Source organism: Crocodylus siamensis, chromosome 9 (genome assembly GCF_052110815.1).
Source record: "Crocodylus siamensis isolate JL-2025a chromosome 9, ASM5211081v1, whole genome shotgun sequence".
Classification (NCBI taxonomy): Eukaryota; Metazoa; Chordata; order Crocodylia; family Crocodylidae; genus Crocodylus; species Crocodylus siamensis.
Genome location: NC_143403.1, coordinates 6,176,270 through 6,196,512, shown reverse-complemented (window position 1 = coordinate 6,196,512; position 20,243 = coordinate 6,176,270). Strand labels below are relative to the sequence as shown.

The following is a 20,243-nucleotide window of genomic DNA, read 5'->3' as shown; positions in this document are numbered from 1 at the left end:
AAAGTTGAATTATTGTAGGCTCAACCATATACCTTCTATTGCGTGACCCACTGAGAGGATAATAGACCTACTAGTGCTACCTAGTAGAGCTCCCCATTAGGTTGATTGGAAAAAGCCTGCGTGTACAGATCTGAAGGACCCCAACCTGCAATTCCAGCTGGTCACGTCTCTTCTGGATACGTGACTTAGTAAGTAACCGAGTCTGGCATGTAGAGTCCATAGATTTGCTACAAACAGCCCATTGAGCAGCCAGTATAGCTATAAATACAGCAAAATATGCCTTTGTTCCACACCTCAATGAGCACACAGTACATAAAATGCTAGGGGGGTGAAGCAGCACTATTGAGAAAAACTTGGGTTATTGGGTTTAGCAAGTGCCAGGTCAGCTGTGCATATCCAGTTGCTGACTGCTGTGCTGTGCATGGATGTGCAAAGGGCAATGCTGGTGCAATTTTGCCTTCATCTCTGCTAGCGCAAGGCCACTTAACCATTGCCATTCATTCTTCTGTTGTTTTAGACAAAGTTTTATTTGACTTGCTGACAAATTATGAAAAAGGCTCAAGTTAGAATTACTGCCCAAAGGCGCACATTTAACAGAACAGCTTAAGCGAGGGCAGAGGTTCCAAGAGAATTCTGTCATGACATAACGCAGCGCAATATACCATTAGATAGCTCTAGCAGCGCTGCAGCGCTCTCTGCATGTGCTCGTTGAAAAAAAGGGAAAAAAGGCAAGACGGAACAGTTAGGCGGAGAAAACAAGCTGCATTGGAGCCCAGCAGTTGGCATCCTCGCTTTGTCTGAATACCGTAACATCAGTGAATATTGAAGAGGGTAGGGATTGCATGCATACTTGAATTCAGACATTATCAGAATAGCAAACGGCCAGTATCAGAGTTCAGCTCACTCAAAAGGATGTAAAAATATCCTGTAATATGAATCTATAGGTTTAAAGGATGGAGCACGTAGGGAGTCATGAAGAAAGAAAAAAATGCATATATACATATGTCCCTTCTCTATTCTATAGAGGTTACATGACTTCTTTTGAATCCTAATGGGAATGCACATCAGGCAGTGGTTTTGAAAGGCAATATGAAAGCCTTTCTGGATAACTGATTTTCTACAGAGCTGCTTACAAGTAGTATCCTTTCGGCTAATGTGATAAAGGTACAATATGAGTCTTATCAGTGGCTTCCATATTTCATCACCAATATTTCTCTTGAAATGGAGAATTCAATTATTGTCAGAACTGTGTCATCTCTTCTGGTGCAGCGTGCACACTGCATCAGACGAAACTCGGGAACCAAGAACCAGATATGTTTGTGTAGTGCGTAGACAGAGCATACAGTTTAGGAAACTGGACTTCAGTGGTTTTAGACTACGGCAAGCAAGGCAAAACAAATCTATCTATTTGCATGTTTCACATAAATTGGTTTTCTCCACCAAAGTTTGTTAGAAAATTGGGGCAACCCTCCTCCACAACCTGTTTATTTATTGAACTTTTCCAACCACCTCTTATTTCCCACAAACCATTCTTGTAATCATCTTACAGAAAGCAAATGTCAAAGTTGCATGAAAGAGTTTTCATGAGCGCTTGAGTTGTTTCATGAATAAATATTGTCATGAATTACGACCCTCCTCCTCGTCATCATTTAGATTGGGGTCCCCACCAGAGGTCCCGTTGAGCTTATCAGCATATAAGCATATAGTTAGTAACACTCCCTGCCTTAAAAAGCTTATAGACGAAGACAGTTTTGGAACACAAGTGTGCGTGCCCTCATCAAATCAGATAGCAAAAAACCTGAAAGTGTTACTTAGAAAATCAGTCAGTGTTAACCAGCCAAGATGACATAGCCAATCTAGAACACAAGGGTGAATATTATTCTGCCGCACTGCTGAGACACTTACATACCATGATCAGCATGGTTGAATGTTAATGATGGCACAATGGAAAGGATATGATCTCAGGGCATGTACCTTACAAACTGAAGAGCTCTACCTTAGCACTTGAAATGTAAAGTGCAGTATGTATAATTTCAGCCCAAACATTCAACATTACATACACTTTTAAAGGTGTACCTTTTAAAGGTGAGGGACATATATATTTATACTATAATTGCCACACTTGTCTCTCTTATGTATCAGTTAACATCTCTTGGAGGAAGTCACCCTCTATTTTTCAAAGGTACTTGAAGTAATGGGGATGAAACTTTTATTGCTGTGATTCAAGGGTCATATAATGTCCATGTTTAGAGAATTTTTCATTCAAGGACAAAAAGGAATTTTCATGCTGAGTCCTTAAGTGCAGAAAATACGAAGTTATATTCCCCACTGATCATTTTCCCTGAGCAGTTCATGAGAAGCTCATAGAATAAAAAAAAATGGAGACTGCCATTTTGCAGTATTGGCACAGCAGGTATGAGTGCAAATATAGCAGCTTCAAAATTCTGTGTAATAGCTAAATAAATGCGCAGTAACAACTGCACAGTAGCGTCTCATGTAGACATGGCCCGTTTGTATGAGGCACTCGGGTGTCACATCAGTGGGGAACATTAAATATGAAGCACTGGATATAATAATAAAATGGGAAAGCTACTTTTCCTTTCCTTTGATGCCAAGGTAACACGTATGTGGTTGTGTTTGTATGTATATGTGTATATATATTTATATACAGGTGTATATGCGTTATAGATACAGATATATACCCTTGCAACAAAGGAAAGGAAGAGTAGCTTCTTTTGGAGATAGGGATCCCAGATATAGACTAGGTTTCCATTGCCTAAAGCTGTAGGTGGTTGTAACGCTCATCTATTGCCAAAGAGCGTGAAGAGAGCCCTTTAGTGCTCGGGCATATTCATCAAGTGACCTGTAGTTAACTTTCATTTGTCTGCTCCCATACTGCTACAGCGGAGTTAAATTCCTTTAACTTTAAATCTAAGTGACATGAGTTTGTAATTACAACTGTTTAGCTTCCACTGAAAGCAGAATAGAAGGGACAGACCAAACGGTTACAGCAGATGTTACAAAATGCTTTACCTGTTGGTCTGTCCACAGCCTCACCCCCCACAGAAAAGCTATAGGAGAGGCAAGATATGAACCCAGTTCCCTTCGGTCCCAATCAAGCAGCTTGTGCAGTAGATGAGCCTGGCTCAGGCTATGCCACCCCCTCGCTCCGAGCTCAAGGCTGCAATTCTCTAACTTGGAACGCAGTCACCATTGAGCTGAATTGCCCGGCAAAACTGTTCTGCTTGTTCTTGTGTCCTAACACCAGTCGCATCTTGTTGGTCAGGCAGGCTTTGTACAAAACAATCTGCGACACCATCTCCATTGTATCTTCAAGTGCCTGTAAGAGAAAAATGCGTGTGGCAGCGTGTCAACGCAAATCGGTGCCGTTGCAAAAGAGCAGCACAGCAAACTGCCACACGTATGGTTTCAGTGCGGATTTAGCGCTGCTTGCTCCTATTGCTGGTGGTGCTCAATATGCTTCAGTTTTGCCTTCCTCCTCTTTGTGTTCAAGTATAAGAGCCAAGACCCTTTGACTCCGCATGGGATATGTCTGGCAGCCCCCAAGCTCTGAAACGCTTTGCCAACAGCAGCATCTGGGTCTGTGCCTAGATGCCTGGCTGCTCTCCTATGCTCCCCTTAGCTATTCCACTTCTGGCTCTGAAATTGTGTGTGGGGCTAGTGGAGGGTAGTGGCACTGATTAGATTTTCATGTCCTTATTGCCTCCATTGTTCTGGGTAATGATCTGCTTCACTAATCTGGGCTCCCAGACACAGTATACATGTGCTAACAATCCAGGGTGGCGTTCTTTGAAATATTTCAGTGTGTATTGACTAAAAAAAGTCTGCTCTATAAATTAAAGATGAAGCCATTTACAAGAAATAAATAAATACATAAAACAACGGCTTTTACTTTCAACCCAGCTATGCCAAGTGCACGTTATAAGGCACAAGCTCGGGCAGTTAATCGTCAGAGTCCTCTTTGCTGAGGATTTTCCAGCAAACAGAAGTATCCCCCTGCAATTCTTGGTCTAAGGCAGTGATTCTCAACCAGGGTGCTACAGCACCCAGGGTGCCTTGAGATCCTTTCAAGGGCCAGGCGCTGTTTGCACTGTTAGGTGTGCAAACGTTATTCACAAGATAAACCCAGAGATTTCAAACAGGAATCCGTGGCATTAAAAATATTTGGTCCTGTTGTGGTCTGAGTTCTTTGCAACAGGAGATTTGCTCTGTTACTTTTCTGTAGTCAAAAAAAGAGTGAAAACTAAGAGCCATCATTTTCCAAGGAGTGCCTCCAGCCTTGAGTCTATTGAAGGGTACCTTGAGTCTAACAAGGGGTCCTTTTGAGCAGAAAAAGTTTGAGACTCATTGATCTAAGGGGTGCATTGGGATGACACAGACAAAAGGGGCTACATTTTGTCACTCACCCGTTGGGCATAGTGGCTTGACATTTGGTAGAACAAAATGAGACTGCTCTAAACATCGCTGCTGCTCATGTACAACAGACCCAAGGGTAAGCTTGATTGTTTCTTGGGATAAAGGAGAATAGACAGCATGTAGATGCATCGATATACACTGTCTTTGACTTTCACAACTGCTTCTGAAAGTTAGTCTAAGTCCATATTTAGGCATGAAGAAAAGAAAGTAGCCTTATTTTCAAAACTGCTGAGCTGCCAGTAGCTGCCATTGAACTCAACAGAGGAAGAGAAAGTCCTTGTATTTTATATTGCTATGGTTTCATATAATGCTTTTCTTAATGAGTCTATTTTAAGCCTTTTTGCTGGTAGAACCCTCATTTGAACAAAAAAAAAAAAGGAACAAAGAACAATCATCTTAACTATACAGCAATGTACTCTTACAATAAGTAAAAAATGCAGTGGGAAAGACAAAGTACTACTTTTACAAAACCCTGTGCCAAATCACAGGTTATACAATTTAGCTTTTTATTTGTACAGCCAACAGTGCTTTGTAGAGCAATCAGGGAAGATAATACGATCCATTTTAAATTCTCATTACTTTAAAAGTGTTGAATCTTCTTAAATTGTTTCAGGGTTAATTGAGAATTTGCTGTGCTACAATAGCCTGGGAATTGTTTAGACTGCCCTTGTTTCATATTTTTGCACATACCTTTGTTACGAAGTTATAAAACAACAATAAAAAAAGAAACAAAGACGTGAAATGAAATAATTATCAGCATCGTTACTTGCTATTCTAGCAACTCATTTTTATGGGAGATAATGCTCATCTATTGATTAATGTTTGAATGATTACTATAGAGCAAGTGCATGCTGGGTTGATGGACTGTATCGCTCACTATTCATTAGTGTCTACCTGCATCTCTTTGTTTGCATTTCCCCTAAGGGACTAATCCTGTGGAAGCTAGTGGTGAACATCCTGGTGAAGTTACCAGAAGCAGGCTACAGATAATTAGGCTGAATGAATGAATGACTGATAGTAAATATATTATCCATCAACTGTTTTTCTTATTTTTTGCAACGGGAAGTTCCAGAATGTATTTGGTTTCTTAAATTATTGGCAAGGGGGTTTTTTTGAATGTTTCAGTGTAGAATGGCTCAGAAAGAGTTAGTTGGGAATTTGAGGTTGCACTTCAACATTTTCACCCTCCTACACCCTGATTTTCTAACTGGATGTCTGTGAACAATCCTGTGTCCTTACCTGGAGCCCAATGAGGCTGGCATGGTTCCACGAAAGATCATCCTCTTGGAGTATGTTACAGGACTGTGATCTTGGTGAAGAACATGAAACCCAGTCAGATTTGTACCTCAAGTTCATTTGTGATTACAAGTGAAATTAGCTGTGGTTTCAAGGGCCCTTACTTATCATTGACAGGAATCACCAATCACCTACCCACCCACCCGCTACTCTAGGATATTATAGCAGTTATCATAGCAGCTATAATAAATGAAAAAAAACCCCACATATATTTGTAACGTGGTGGGATGGGAAGGGAAAGGAAAAGGGGAGGATTGGGATGAGGTCTTTCAGATTGCGTACTGATGGAGAGAGACCAGACCAACCAAGCATAGGCGGGTGCAAGTGACGAGGATTTCGGGGTGACCATGACCGTGCCCAGGGGAGACTCCCAGTGAGAGTCAGGACTGCCCAGTGGGTGCGGGGACTGGGGAGCCCAGATGGTTTACACGCACCTCCTGCTGTAATACATTAGGAAAGGCATTCTAGGGCAGCGGTTCTGGGCCTTTTTCAGTCGACGTACCCCTTGGTCTCAGTGTGAGACTTCATGTACCCCCTTTCAATGGGAAATTAGTTTTTATGTCAAACTACGTGTAATCATGTATTATAAAAATGGCAAGATACTCATACAAAGACTTTTTCATTTTAAACAAACTTACCCCCGATGAGGTTTCACGCACCCCTGGTTCAGAACCGCTATTCTAGAGGGTAAATTGGTATTTGACTCCCCCTACTGAAATCTGCAGGGAATGACACACGAGGCTTAACTCGCTTGAACGTGCCGGTCACGCGAACCCCAATGCCATGTCATGCACCGCACCAAAAAAAGGCACGTTAAAATTCTCAGGTGCTCTACATTAACGCCCATGTCATCTACACATGCCCTTAGGGTATGAGTAACTCTCCTGGGGATTGTGGGACTTCCTTTTTCTGCAGATGGGTGGTTGTGAAGACCAGATGAACTCTCAGGTGTTCATATTAAAGTAGAATTTGGGCCTAAGAATTGCGTTTTAATAGAACCCTCGTCCTCCGTCCTTCCTTGCACGTCCTTCAGTTTCTGCTTTCTTCATTAAGAGTTTCTTAAGTTAAAATCTCAAGTAAGGCAAGGCCTTTGTGTCTGAACAGTAGATTTTTCTCTCTTTTCTTGTCTTTTTATATTTCCTTCAGTTTTTTGCTGAGCTAGAAGCAGGTAATTTTCTGGAGGAAAAAAAAATATCATAACAAGTCTTCCTAAACCCAATATTAAGAACAGTGAATCAGGTTTCACCTGAAATATTCATCTCTAGTTTTGTTTTCACCTGAAGAGGCACAAATCTTGAAATTCAATTTCTTACTTTTTCCTTCTGAGGCAAACTTTGCTGAAATCAATGAGCATTTCCCTCTCTAAGGTACAAGCAAAAGCTGAGTCAGGCATAAGGGTTTGGCCTATCAATGGCTTTAAGTAAAATGTAAAGGGAGTTTTGTCTAGTATAACATCTTTGCACATAAGTAAAATTCAAATGATTTACGTTGAAGAAGCAGAATCTGGGGCCCAGAAACAAAAATCCTCTTTCACATTTACCAGGTTATGACTAGAGCTGGGTAAATAATGGGCATTGGGTTCTGTGATCAAACCATAGTTAGGAAAATAAATTATTTCCGGTCAAACTGAATATTTTAGAGGGTTTCAGTTAAATTGGGTTAACCCAAAACATTTTGTATGACTCCAGATGAAATATGTATTCCTATTTTCAAGTTATTTAACACTTTTTGTTTACTTATCGATTTAAAAATAAATTGTCATTGAGGTGATTGAAAACAAAATACAACTTCAAAAGGAAAAGGAAAGTTTCATTTGAAAATGTTTACACGCAACACTTTAGCATTTCAGAAGTGAAATGTGTTTTGGTATTTTGAATGTTTATACCACTTTTTTTGGCTGATACGATATATCACTTTTGACCCAAATTCACAAGAGTTTGGGAACTCTAGAACATAAGTTTACAACATTTTTCTGGGCCTGAATGACCTTGCTCAGGTCTGAGGTGGGTCAGTGCAAGGACCCAGCTACAGTTTCCGCCACTTCTCCTCACCTTTTGGCCACCGTGCAGCGTGGGCAAAGCTCTCCTCTTGAATGCTGCTGAAATCCTTGGCTCTGTGGGCTTGGTGCAGTGGCTTTGTGGGCTCAACCTGGCCTTTGGGCCATAGGTTGCCACAACCCGTGCTCTGAAAGCTCCATTTTCCTCCCATCTGTAGCCATGGCATAATGGAGGCTAACAGTCTGATTCTGATCTCATTTATGCCACCTTATGAATCTCCTCCTGAAGACAATGCAGTTAACTAGGGTTAAATGCAATTTAGACTTACGGCTTCACAGCTCTAACTCAGCAGGAATAATCCATTACCTCTGGAGGCCAATGATCATTTTTCCATTGACTTGATTTGGGATTTAATTTGGCCTGTTCACCTCATCCAAAGTCCATTGTGAGAATAAATATATTAATGATGTTGAGGTGTCCAGACAGTGTGGTAATGAGGACCAAGCAGTTATTCTGAGGTAGATGGAATATCTCAGTTACATGATACCAAGAGGCTGCTTTGAAAATAGCCTTCAGAATGATCTGTCTTTTAAGCTGCTGACTCTCAGTTCTTTTTTTTTTTCTTACCTGGCCATTTTATTTATTTTCTTGCTAACAATCTGGTGCTTTTGATTGCTGCCTTTGGGAGGTGGTTGCAATGATAAGGTTTTCTTGACAGCACTGCCTGTCTAGCTCACCTTTTAAATGGAGGCTTCTCTGAGTCACTGGGATATTGGCAGATACTCATAAAACAATAAACAGGCTTCATGTCAATAGCCTATAATTCAGAATGTCTATGGAAGACTTTATGGCAATTTATGACCTGTAAAGCAATGCATTGCAAAAAGATAAGTATCTTGCTAAAGTGTATATTGATTGTGTGATTGGAGCATCAGTTGGAGAGTTGATGCATTAAAACCTTTCATTAAAGAGGAAACTTGAGCCAGTTACTTCAAGTTTCTTCCATACCCTTGACTGTGAACAGAAATAGGTCCTGAGCCTGCAAATAAATATGCACATAACTTTACCCCAGTGAGATTATTTATGGTAGATAGGCTAACCATATGTGCATGTCAAGACCTAAATCAGTGAAGGCCAAACTTATCGGCAGGTGTGCCGCAAATTAGCTCTGTACTGTCCCTGAGTGCCACTATGTTCCCCTTCATCTACTTGATCTGCTGCTCTGTTTTCCACTTCCTGCTCTGTGCTCACTGCCCAGCCTGTTGCTCTGCTTTCTGCCTAATTCCTCCCCAGTCAGCCACACATCACATACAGAGGTTATCTGTACCTCTTTTGGCACACATGCCACAGGTTGACCACCCCTGACCGAAATAATGATGAGGCTGAAGGTCCCGTCTAACAGCAAAGTAGGTGTCAGGGCCCCTGGGAAACAAATCTTACAAATTTCTATTTAGACAACTATCTAGGTGGCCTAAGGGTTTGGCGATTGTGGCTATGAAACAGAATTCCAGATGAAATCAAACCTATACAGAGTTTCATCATCTTTAAGGAACATCATCCATTGCGATGACAGGTAGTAGAATAAAAGTCCAGAGATGACCAACAGAAGGCAGTCAGCACATGAGAGATCCGGCCTGCCTTTATTTAGTGCATTGGGGATGAATTTAGGTTTCTAACTTTGAGCACAGATGTTTAAAAATGCCAACCTTAACTTCCGCGTGTACGTTACTTTACTTGTAAACAGATTCTAACAATAATGACCTATTTCAAAAGTATAAGGTAGGTTTTAATTTATATTTAGGATGTAGAGATCCGCCTGTGAAAAGGGCAAAGCACTGTAATCCACTCATGTCTCAGTGTATGATCTGTGGATGGTTTTTTTTCTCTCTCTCTGCCTAGGTATTCTGTTTACAAGGATCCAGCAGGTTGGCTGGAAATTAACCCTACAAATGGTACCATTGGCACCACTGCCATCCTGGATCGTGAATCATCCTATGTCACAAACAACGTATATACTGCAGAGTTTCTGGCAATCGACAGCGGTAAGTAGTGATTTTTGATAGTACTCAGTGGAATGGAAATATATTCCATATATTTTTTTTCCCCTCCTGAAGACCCCTATTCCAATGATGTCAGCATGTGCTTAAATCCATTGTCATGTCATGCCATACAGTTATGGACCTACCAAATTCATGGCAAAAGTAGGCTGCACAGCAGCTTCTTTAATCTTGCACATTCCCTTGTGTGCCCCCCGCCCCCATACCAATTGGTGGAGGCCACATCCCCCCTTCCAACTCCCTCTTGGTTGGCAAGGAGGTGAAAACTGTGGTTTTAAGTATTTTTGCCTCCCAGCCAGTGAGCAACAAGCAGCAAGGCCATCAGGGCCCTGCAGCCAATCAGCAATGGGAGTCCACAGGGGAACCTGCAAGATTTGGTAGGTCCCTCCGTATAATCCATATAAGCACATGCTTGAATCTACTGCCAAATGGGCAGCTATGGGTCTAAGAAATAATTGTGGACAAAAAATATGGACAGGAAAGAAGTAAGGGAAAAGTTAGACTTCAAACTAAGAAGGCATAAGTTTGTGGCTAGGGTTTGGTCATTCATTCCTACACTAAGATTTCACCACTAGTAGTAAACCCTGCATAAATATTTTTGGTAGCAATAAATCATCTTTATCAGAGTTAATTTCTTTATAATATTTGAGCTGTTATTAAACCTAAGGCACCAAAATATCAATAACAACTCATCCTTGCTATGCTGCACTCTATCCTATTAAACATATAATGACAATGACAATAAAAACATAATTAAAAACCCTTGTTAAAATGCAATATTTTTACATCTTATATGGATTAAAGTTCCTTCTGTCAATCATAATCTAAATTAAAGGATCCTGTGAAAATTCACGACAAGTGGCTTTTGTAGCACATAAAAATATAGAGAAAACCCTGAACATTCCTCTGAGTCTCCAGAGCTGAAGGCATCAAATAAATAAAGGCTTTGTGTGTAATATAACAGCTAATGTGCTAACACTTTGCTACAGCTGCAGCTGCTTTAGCCCTGGTGATGAATTGTAAAGTCCTCCTTTAGCACATTTCTGTGCTGCCTGACTCAGCACAGGGAACATTTGCAGGTTTTGACAAGAAAAGGGAAACAGGTCCTGAAATGCAAAAGAAAAAACCCACTGAAGTGATTTACTTTATATGCTCATAAATACATTTTTTCGTAGGCAATTTCAACATTAAAAATATAGCATGAAACTTATTCCTTACCCAACATCTGCTGGTATTACATAATTTGTCAGAAATGGATCTTAATGAAGTGAAAGAGCATTGGAAATGAAATCTTATGTTGCTAGTGGGAAAATTGGGATTATGCTTTTCAGGGCCTGTGATAAGCTGAAGGGCAAAGCCACAGATGTTCCTGGGACAGAAAGCAGCAACAGAGAGTTGTAAGCAGGGGTGGGAAGCAGGGGGCGGTTGTCTCACCAGCCATCAGAGACAAATGAGAAACCAGAAAGTTCATGTGTCCAGCTGCAGGTAGCATCAAGGGAGGACGCAGGCACCGTGAGCGTCCTGTTCCTGACCACAGCAATTGAACACCTTGGTTTCTTGTGAACAGAACTGGATGGACCACCGTGCCGGGAACATTTTCAAGTGTATTAGCACACTATTAGCATCCAACAGTAACTGAAGTTTGTTAAGCCATGAAGCAGGCTGATGACTAGAAAAATGTCTACCGGTCTATAAAACGACGTGAAACTAGAGGGTCCTATGGGATTTCAGTAGAACCACAAGGCTGCTCCAAAGGAGTTCCTATCCTATTATTAAAGGGAATATGGTATATCCTAATCTATCTTCCGCCTTATACTTGAACCTCACTGGTGAACTCCAGACTCGTTGTAATGTGCACGTTTGCCTCATTAGTTGCGTGCCAATACCTCCATAATAACTTATGTGTCTAACCTTTTGTTTCTCTTCTTGCTTTGTACAAATATGTCAACAAGAGCATCTCAGAGCAAACAGTAATTTTATAATGTTCAGTGCATGAATATGAATATGGCTACACAGAGGATACTTTGACTGAAGTATCCTCTTACCATCTTACCATCAGTAAGATACTATCCATCCTCACACTGAGTTTATTGGATAACGGTCCTCTCTTGCGGAGTGTGGTGTGGTTCTACGATGCCTGTGGTACCAGTGACACTGCTCCTCCTCTCATCCCATATAGACCGGCTGCTAACAATGGTAACCGGAGAAATATAATGCTACTCAAATTTTCTAGATAATCATCAGTGGTGCCAAATTTGAAAAGGAATATTACGTTCCTGGCAAGCTAAACTATATGTGTAGCAGGGTGGTAAAATAATCTATTACAAATACAAAGCTCTTCCAGGACTTTAAAAGTGGGTTAAATTAACTGGAAAAAAAATCAAATGAAAATAGCCTGCATATATTCTGTAGAGCTACAGCCTCCACAAACTGAAATGTAAAGGCCATTTTTCTTTTCCAGTTAAGGAGGTAGGTTCTAGTTAATATCAGTGAACGTGGTTTGATTTTTACATGGTAGACACTGCTAGGGGAAGATTTAAAGAGGCCCCAAATGGATAGGGTGGTAAATTGAAAGCACAGTGACATTTCAGATACTCCAAATCATACATGTGCCCAATAGTCTTGGCACAAGAAGAAAGAGAAAGAGACTCTTAAAATAAATCAGAGAGCTTTTTATTCAAAGTCTGTGTTTTGGCACTCACTGTATGTTTTCTTTTTCTGCAGCCATTACACATGGCCACTGGCCAGCAAACCAGAGCAGATATTTATTTGATGGTCATTAAATGTGGATTTAATTTTGGCTAGAGCAAACAAGTTCTTTATCCATTAATGGCACATAACAGGGGCCTACTTTTCCTGTCATTAATATAGCCATTTAATTTGCCTTTGAAAAGGTAATGGACGGAGCTTGAACCATCTTTTCACCTCCAAGTCAAGGTGGAGGCCTCCGTGTTGGGAAACAGAGGTTGTCAATAGGCAGAGCTCCCTTCATTTCGATAAGAATTGGCTTATCGAAATGATAAATATATCATTTAAATAAAAATATAAGACTGAAAAATGGAATGCATGTGGTGAGAAGGGTCCTGTACTTTGTACTCTGATTTTGTGATGGTATATAATACCAACAAATAGATAATATTTATACAATCCCCTTGGGGCGTATTGAAACAGTATGTGTAACAGCCAATTTGATGAACAGGCCCTTTAATTTTATGCATAATAAAATATGACCTTTTATATGGAGGAAAATTCAGTTTTAAAATCCATTTTGGAATATAATATTATATTATATATAATACCAGTAAATATATCATATTTAGTGATGGTATATAATAGACCCAGGCTACAGGTTGTCCATCTGCCTTTAAATCATTGATATACAAGTAACTTTGTTTCTGCCGTTTTTACAAAAGGAGGCTAATTAAGGAGGCGACTTGAGTCCCACAGCACTTCGGAGTCACCAAGCCTAAATCAGGGCTGGTTCCTGCATGGGAGGGAGCTGGGTTGCCTACACTGTGCATGCCAAGAGGGGCCTAGTGAGGGAATGCCCAGGGGATATCTTCATGGCGAGCAGCCTCTAGGTCTGCAAACCATATGGCATTTGGCCCTACTGCCCAGAAGTTGGACAGCCCTGCTCTCAATCACGAAGTCAATAAAAGGGTGAGCAATCTAACCGTTCCCACTGATAATCATGGTACTGAAGACATCTTTAGCTACAGAAAAGGTGTTACCTAGAATGGGTTACAGTTGTCTCAAATTATTCTCTTAGAAATGGACAGCCTTTTCCGTATATCATATGGACAAGAGAGGAAGACAGGAAGGAAATTCAAAGCAATCAGTGGGTGTTTATAGATATGCTCCAGGAGGTTGGGGGGGGGAGGGCATTAATTAGAAAACTGCGCTAATTGAAAGCTCCTGATTGTCACGTGTATCAGCGTCCCTGTGCTGAAAAAATGGTGGCGGGGTGCTTTGAACTTAAAGCTTGTTTGACAAGCTTTAAGTTTAAAGCACCCTGCCGCCATTTTTCAGTGTAGGGACGCTGATACACGTGACGTTGGAGGCTGCTGGAGCGAGCTAATTTCCATGCTCTAGCAGACTTGATTAATCGAGTCTTCTCCGACGCATTGGATTTACAGTGTGTCGGAGCAGCCTCCCTGCATGTGCGTAAGTGCCAAGTGTCTTTGTTTCCACTCCCTCCACCCCCTTGATTATAACCTGAATAAAAGCTCATTGAACTCAGTAGAATTCAATGGGCTTCAGCGCAAGGGACCAATCGAAGAGCATTTTGTGTATCTGTTTAATGTCACAAGTTCCAGTGGGGGGATAAAACTCTGGGCTTTCTGCTGGGCAGTTGTCTATATATGCCAGGGGGCAATATTTCAGACTCCTTCACTTCTCTTCAGTGCACAAGTGTCCTTCCCAATAGGATGCTGCTATTTTCACTGCAGGAAATGACAATTAGTAGCTGTGTTAGATAACTATATGCTAGTCTCCTTCAGCATTGCCAATTTACCTCCAGGGAAATGTAGCCAGAGTGAATTGTTTTGTTTCCACTGCATACAGTCCCCTTGGGGCTTATTGAAACAGTATGTGTTACAGCCAATATGATGGACAGGTTCTTTAATGTTATGGATAATAAAATATGACCTTTTACATGGAGGAAAATTCAGTTTTAAAATCCATTTTGGAATGAACATTCTAATTTGCTTCATATTCCCTTGATTTCTATAAAGGTCAAGACAGCATCTTTGGAGTTGGAAAAATCTTTATTAAAAGCTTGTGTGGATGTGGATGTAAAATCTCTGGTCTGTTAGAAAAGAAATTAAATATTGGCGGGAAATACGGAGCAGAGTTAACGTATTTAAGTGCCATGAACTGTGTTTAATTGGAGAATGGGGCATATAGAGGTTTGAGCAGATTTGAAAACCTTGAGAGGTTTCCTTTCATTAAAGGAACTCGCCATTTTTTCATCCTTTTCTGCCTTATTAAAAAGTGCTAATCACCAGAAGACAGCATCGCTACTGCAAAATGTAGTAGTCTGCAGGATACATGATACTTTTAGGGCATGGTATCAACTGATTTCACAAAACTGAGCTAGAACAAGCTTCCCAGGAAATTGTAATGCTGAATATATTTCAGTATTTTTCAGTAATAAACTGAAGTATTACAGCAGTTATAAACTGACTCATTCTGGGTGATTACCATAAAATAGAGCAGCTAGCTGTTTTAATTTCTCCTGTCAGGTCAGTCATGCTGAAAGCTCTGCAGAACAGTCTTTCTTACTGGATTTTGAAATTTCTGTTTACAGTTCAGAACAAGAAGCAGGAAGCAAGGGTTGAAAAGCAGAGAAAGGAGCTTAACTTGAGACCTGGAAATGCCTCCTGGCATTTGGTGGTATCAGGGTATTGTGGAATGGCTCGGGTCTCTGCTTTTCTGTTGCCTGAACTTAACAGTTATGGTAATTGTTGTTGTCTCTTGAAAAAAGCCATTGGTGGCAGCTTGATCCCTGGAAAATAGCATGGGCTACTCAGGGATGCTGATAGCAGACACTGCGGCTCAGCTCTGACTTCTTGGCACCACTTAGGCATGCTGCTTAGGGGAAGCAAAGAGGCTGAAAGGCACCCAGCTTTCTCCAGCAGAGGAATTCCCTTACTGTAGAGAAACTTCTTTTTTGGTACGGTTATGTCAGCTGTTGGCCCTTCTCCTCTCAGCATGGAGGCCTGTTGGGAGTGGGTTTGGGAATGGCCAGAGACCCACGTTCAACCTACACTTTGCCAGCGTAGGCTCCATGCAAGACTCAGCATCACCAGCAGAGCTCACCCCAGCCTCTTGGCCTTGGGATCAGAGCTACCACCTGATGTCTCTGTGGGCCTAGCAGTATGCCGACACATCACGTAATTGAGTCCATAGCGATGAGTCTTCAGGAACTCCAGGTAGAACTGGATCAGAAACAGTCCCAGGTCTATGAGATGCTGAAAGCCCTCCGTTCCTCTTCTTCCAGGCAGCAGAACGTGTGTAAAATCTCACCAGAGGTCACCAGCACCCCAGACCATCACAACGTTATCCAGGTTATAACTCATTAGACTCCTCTACTTATAAATGGACCAAATCCCAGCCACTTAGGTGACGCATTTGTACAGCCGGCATATGTGAATGTATACAATCTCTTTGGATTCAGAAAAATTGCTGATTTGTAGTATTTGTGCCCTACCTGACATCACAATCCTCAATTTTTTTACATGATAAACATTCCCCTGGCAATTTAACACACAGTTATGAAGAAGAATATGATTCCTAGCAAAAAATGAACTGGAGGAACTGGCGCTCTTTTAGAAACAAAGATCTCAGGTTTATTTTAGCAATTCAAGGGGAAAAGAAAATGTAGGTCTTCAAAGATTGGTTTGCCTGGGGGTTTGTTTTTTTTTCTTCTTTTTTTAAATGGCTTATTTGGCTGAGATGATGTAGTTGGGGCTGGTCCTGCCTTGAGCAGGGGGTTGGACTAGATGTGACCTCCAGAGCTCCCTTCCAACCCTCATCTTCTATGACTGTAAGTTCTAACGTTAGTGTTTTCCTTGTTTTTAGCAGCTACTTTAACTAACTCCAATCTTTTCAATGTCTTATTTGCTGCGCAAGCCTCAACATTCCCATTCATGAAGAAGAAAAATTATCATTTGGTACTATGCCTAATAATGAACAGAAAGAGACAATGCCGAGGCAAGAGGAAAACTGGAGTAACAAAGAGATGCATAACAATTTTCAATTAGAATTTCTCTTTACATGTATCTAACCTGTCTTCTTGCTTCATGATGTATATAATTAAATTACCACAGATTTGATTCCACCGAAAACATGTTATTTTGGAAGAAATTGGGCAATTAGTTGCTATGGCAACCCAATTAAGCCAGCTTTACACCCCTTATCTTAATTGCTGTATTAATTGAGAAGAGAAAATAAATTGACTACTCATCCTTTTCCTGCCATTTTAAATTCCAGTAAAATATGAAATGCACACCAAATATTCTTTAAATTTGTCATCATGGACTGATGATTAGAAAAAGAAATTAAAATACTGAAAACAGTACTTAAGACGGATGGCATATGTCAGTAGCAGTTTGATACAGTGAAAGAACTGTGCTTTTTTTAAATGTAATTACTCAAAAAGACGATCTGCATATATTATTTGAAGGAAGGAGGATAACCATTTAGGACTATTTGTTTTGATTCATTGTGAAACAAGATGTCTGGCTACTTAATACTTAAAATAATAAATTATGAATTTTGGTTTATGGAAAAATTGGGAGTTACCTCTTGCAAAGTGTTAGAGGATTGCATTAACGGCCTCTTAGGGTCATACTCTAATTCATGATTAGCAGCATTTCCTCTCTCCATCCCCCTGACTTCAGTGGGACCAGTTGTAGGTCTGAGCATGTCCACAGCAATAACTGGAACACATTCAATGACAGCATACCTCTAAATTGCATCAGGCAATATCGAAGCACCACCTCCTGTTTAGTAAAACAATTTGCGGAGAGTCCCTTTTGTTATCATGGAGGGGGGCGGTCTAGCCGAATGTTGGTAAGAGAGACGGTTAAAGCCTTGGAGCAGGAAAAGAGTCTGAAAATTCAGCATAGATTGTTAAAAATCATCTGATCGTACAGCGTGAAATATTGCTTTCAAAAGCAGAGTCTGCTGCATACCTATTTCCGGAGAACATATGCTGCTCAGCTCTTCAGTGGTTGCATTGTGTCACTGCGCGGCTCACCCCAAATGCTTTTGGATTTTTGAAGTGTTCCTTTCATTCCTCTCTGCCCTTCCTTTCTTGACAACATTAAGTACAACAAACGAATACAATAAAGCCATGTGGAGAGCATGCCTTACAGCAGGTAAGCCCTTGTCTCCTTTTGAGGCCAAGCTGAAACTAAGAATTCATGAGCGAGTGAGTGAAAAGATCCAAATCAATGCCAGAGGTCAAGAAGGCCAGCTCAGTCCCATGTTGTGCTCTTAGTTATTTGGATATAAATCCAAAATAACTGGATTTCTTCTGTGGAGTTGCTTCAGATTTGAATCGATGTAACTGAGATAACAATGCTGGCTCCTAGATGTATAAATATCAACTTGCAGTGACCTTATTAGTGACGGGGGATAAAAAAAAATTAACTGTGGCAAGATTTCCTGAATCCAAATTCACTTGCTGAAAATGTGAGGAAGTTCCTTTTTTTCTTAATACGCTAAGTAGACAAACAGCAAACGCCAGACTTGATGCTTTGTTTTGTGGCCGTACAACTCCATCGACATCAGTGGAGTTAAACTGGTCTCAGCTGTTGGAACCAAGTACCTTGAGAGATTATTTCAAGCAAGTTGTGGGTCGACACAACTATTTGCAAAGAAAGCAATGGAAATATTCTAATTTCCAGGAAAGAAATAGTGGTTTGTAGACATGACAGAGTTCTGAGCCCCGTTGGCTTGACAAGAAATCTATGTTGAAAGCCAAATCTTTCTTTACGTGCATGCGACTGGCTTGCACTGACTGCAGTGGAAGTCTGGCACATCCATACACCAGAGGGTAAAATACTGCCTTGAGTTTTAAATGGCTTTGTAATTTCTGCCTAGTGCACACAATGACTTCGATAATATATTAACTTGATAATTCTGGAAGCATAATTTAGTAGGAAGAAATACATGCTGAAATCTTTCTACCATTTGTAATTTGTGTGCGATAGAGGCCAGTTCATGTGCCATCCATTCTTCTTGATACTGCTCTGGCTTCAAGCTAAACCGTGCCTTAGATCTCTATAACAGTTGGATCCTCTGAAGCGGCTGAAGTTTCATCTTTAGGAATTTGATAAATAGTGCCAGAGCAACAGGTCTCCTTCAAAAATAATTCAGTAATTCTGATTAAAATGGCCTTGTTCCTAATTGTCACTGATAAGAAATTGTTATATAGAAGGGATTTAGATAAGTGTTCCACAGCTCTAATGACAGAAATGTAGGCTATAAAACACTCCAGACTTAAACACCAAAAATTGCATGTACGTGAGTCTTTGATACTACACGTTTCTAAATCTAAGCAAAAATATGCAGCCTCGTTAATGATCTTGTCTCTCCCTTTTAACACTGTACCATTTGTCTGTATGGTATTTCCCTCATTAGTTGATTATGTTTTGATTATCAGTGCTTTGTTCCCCTGCTATGCCACAAAACAAATGATGTTATTTACAGGTAACCTGACTCATCTGATTTAGTCAAAGCCTGTTACCATGTGACATGGGCAAGCATCTTCTGTATTTTTCAAGACCTGCTTCTCCATTGCACAGTTTGCTTCTCTCATCTTTAATCAGGAGCTGATAGAGACATTTCTGTTTCACTTAATTTTTTTTTAATGAGTTTAGGAACCTAAATGGGACTTAGATGGAAAGTAGGAGCCTGAGTTCCAAAGAGCACGACAGCAGGCACCAAGCTCATTAAAGGCCTTTGTTTGCAGCTGCAGAATTCCCTAGCTCTTTACAGAAAGACTTCTGTGCAGTGCCGTAGCAAGGCGGGGTGGCAACCGTTTTGGGTGCCGAAGTGAAGGGGTGCCAACAGACGCCCAGGTGGGGCATGGGATGGACCTGCAAGTGGCTTGTTTGGGGTGGCATGGGGATGGGGGGAAGGCAGCTCCTGCTTCTGCATGTACTTCCCAGGCAAGCATGGGGGAGCGGAGGCATGTGCCCCACCCATCCCATCCCATCCCGGATCAGTGTACGGGGTGAGGGTGGGCTGCTGCTGCGGGCTTTGCCCCGGGCACCAAACCCCCTTGCCACGGTACTGCTTCTGTGCATTCTCAGAACAAATGCCCATGGGGCACCGAGGTAGGCCACCGTGCCTAACTCCCTGCAGAGAACCACTGCAATTCAAATTCTTGCTGGGAGCCACCCAAACTCTGCTAAGACTCTAGAAAATAACTGGATAAAAACCACAGCTAACTCACACAGATAGCACTGACTTTGGCTCATATCCAGTGCTAGAAGGGCTGCCCACCTGTTGCTCAGGAGCCTTGTGGTTAGGCTGCTTGGCCAGCTGTAGGGAACATGGGATCTAGGCCGGCCAGGTATTTGGAGTCTTCTTCTCCACCTCACCATTTTGACTTTTTGGACTTTTGAGCAAAACACAGGTTTTGACTCCTCCTTAGAGCAGGGTGCTAATTGGAAAATCCCTCTCGTAGGAAAGTCCAGCCCTTGTTTTGACCCCACGTTGGGGCAAAGAGTCGAAATACTGTACCACGCTCTTTCTCGCAATTAAAAGTTCTGGAAAAATTCAACAGGGAAATAGCAGAACTTTTCATTTCGAGTCAGTGCAGTAGGAGGTGCATTCTCCCATGGTGGCCTGTTGCTTCATGGGATTGTAGTTTATATGTTCTTGTGGGCCAGGTTCCTTGTCTAAGTTAATAAGGATGTCAAGAAGATGTTGTCCACCGGGG

General features: G+C 41.2%; 1 protein-coding gene across 1 annotated transcript in view; it reads left to right on the top strand.

Annotated features, from left to right (window-relative positions):
- CDH13 (cadherin 13) overlaps positions 1-20,243 on the top strand; it is a 751,386-nt gene that overhangs the window by 697,947 nt on the left and 33,196 nt on the right. The window contains exon 11 of the mRNA XM_090062749.1: positions 9,630-9,772. Within this exon, the coding sequence (XP_089918875.1) occupies positions 9,630-9,772 (143 nt within the window). The remainder of the gene's footprint in view (positions 1-9,629; positions 9,773-20,243) is intronic.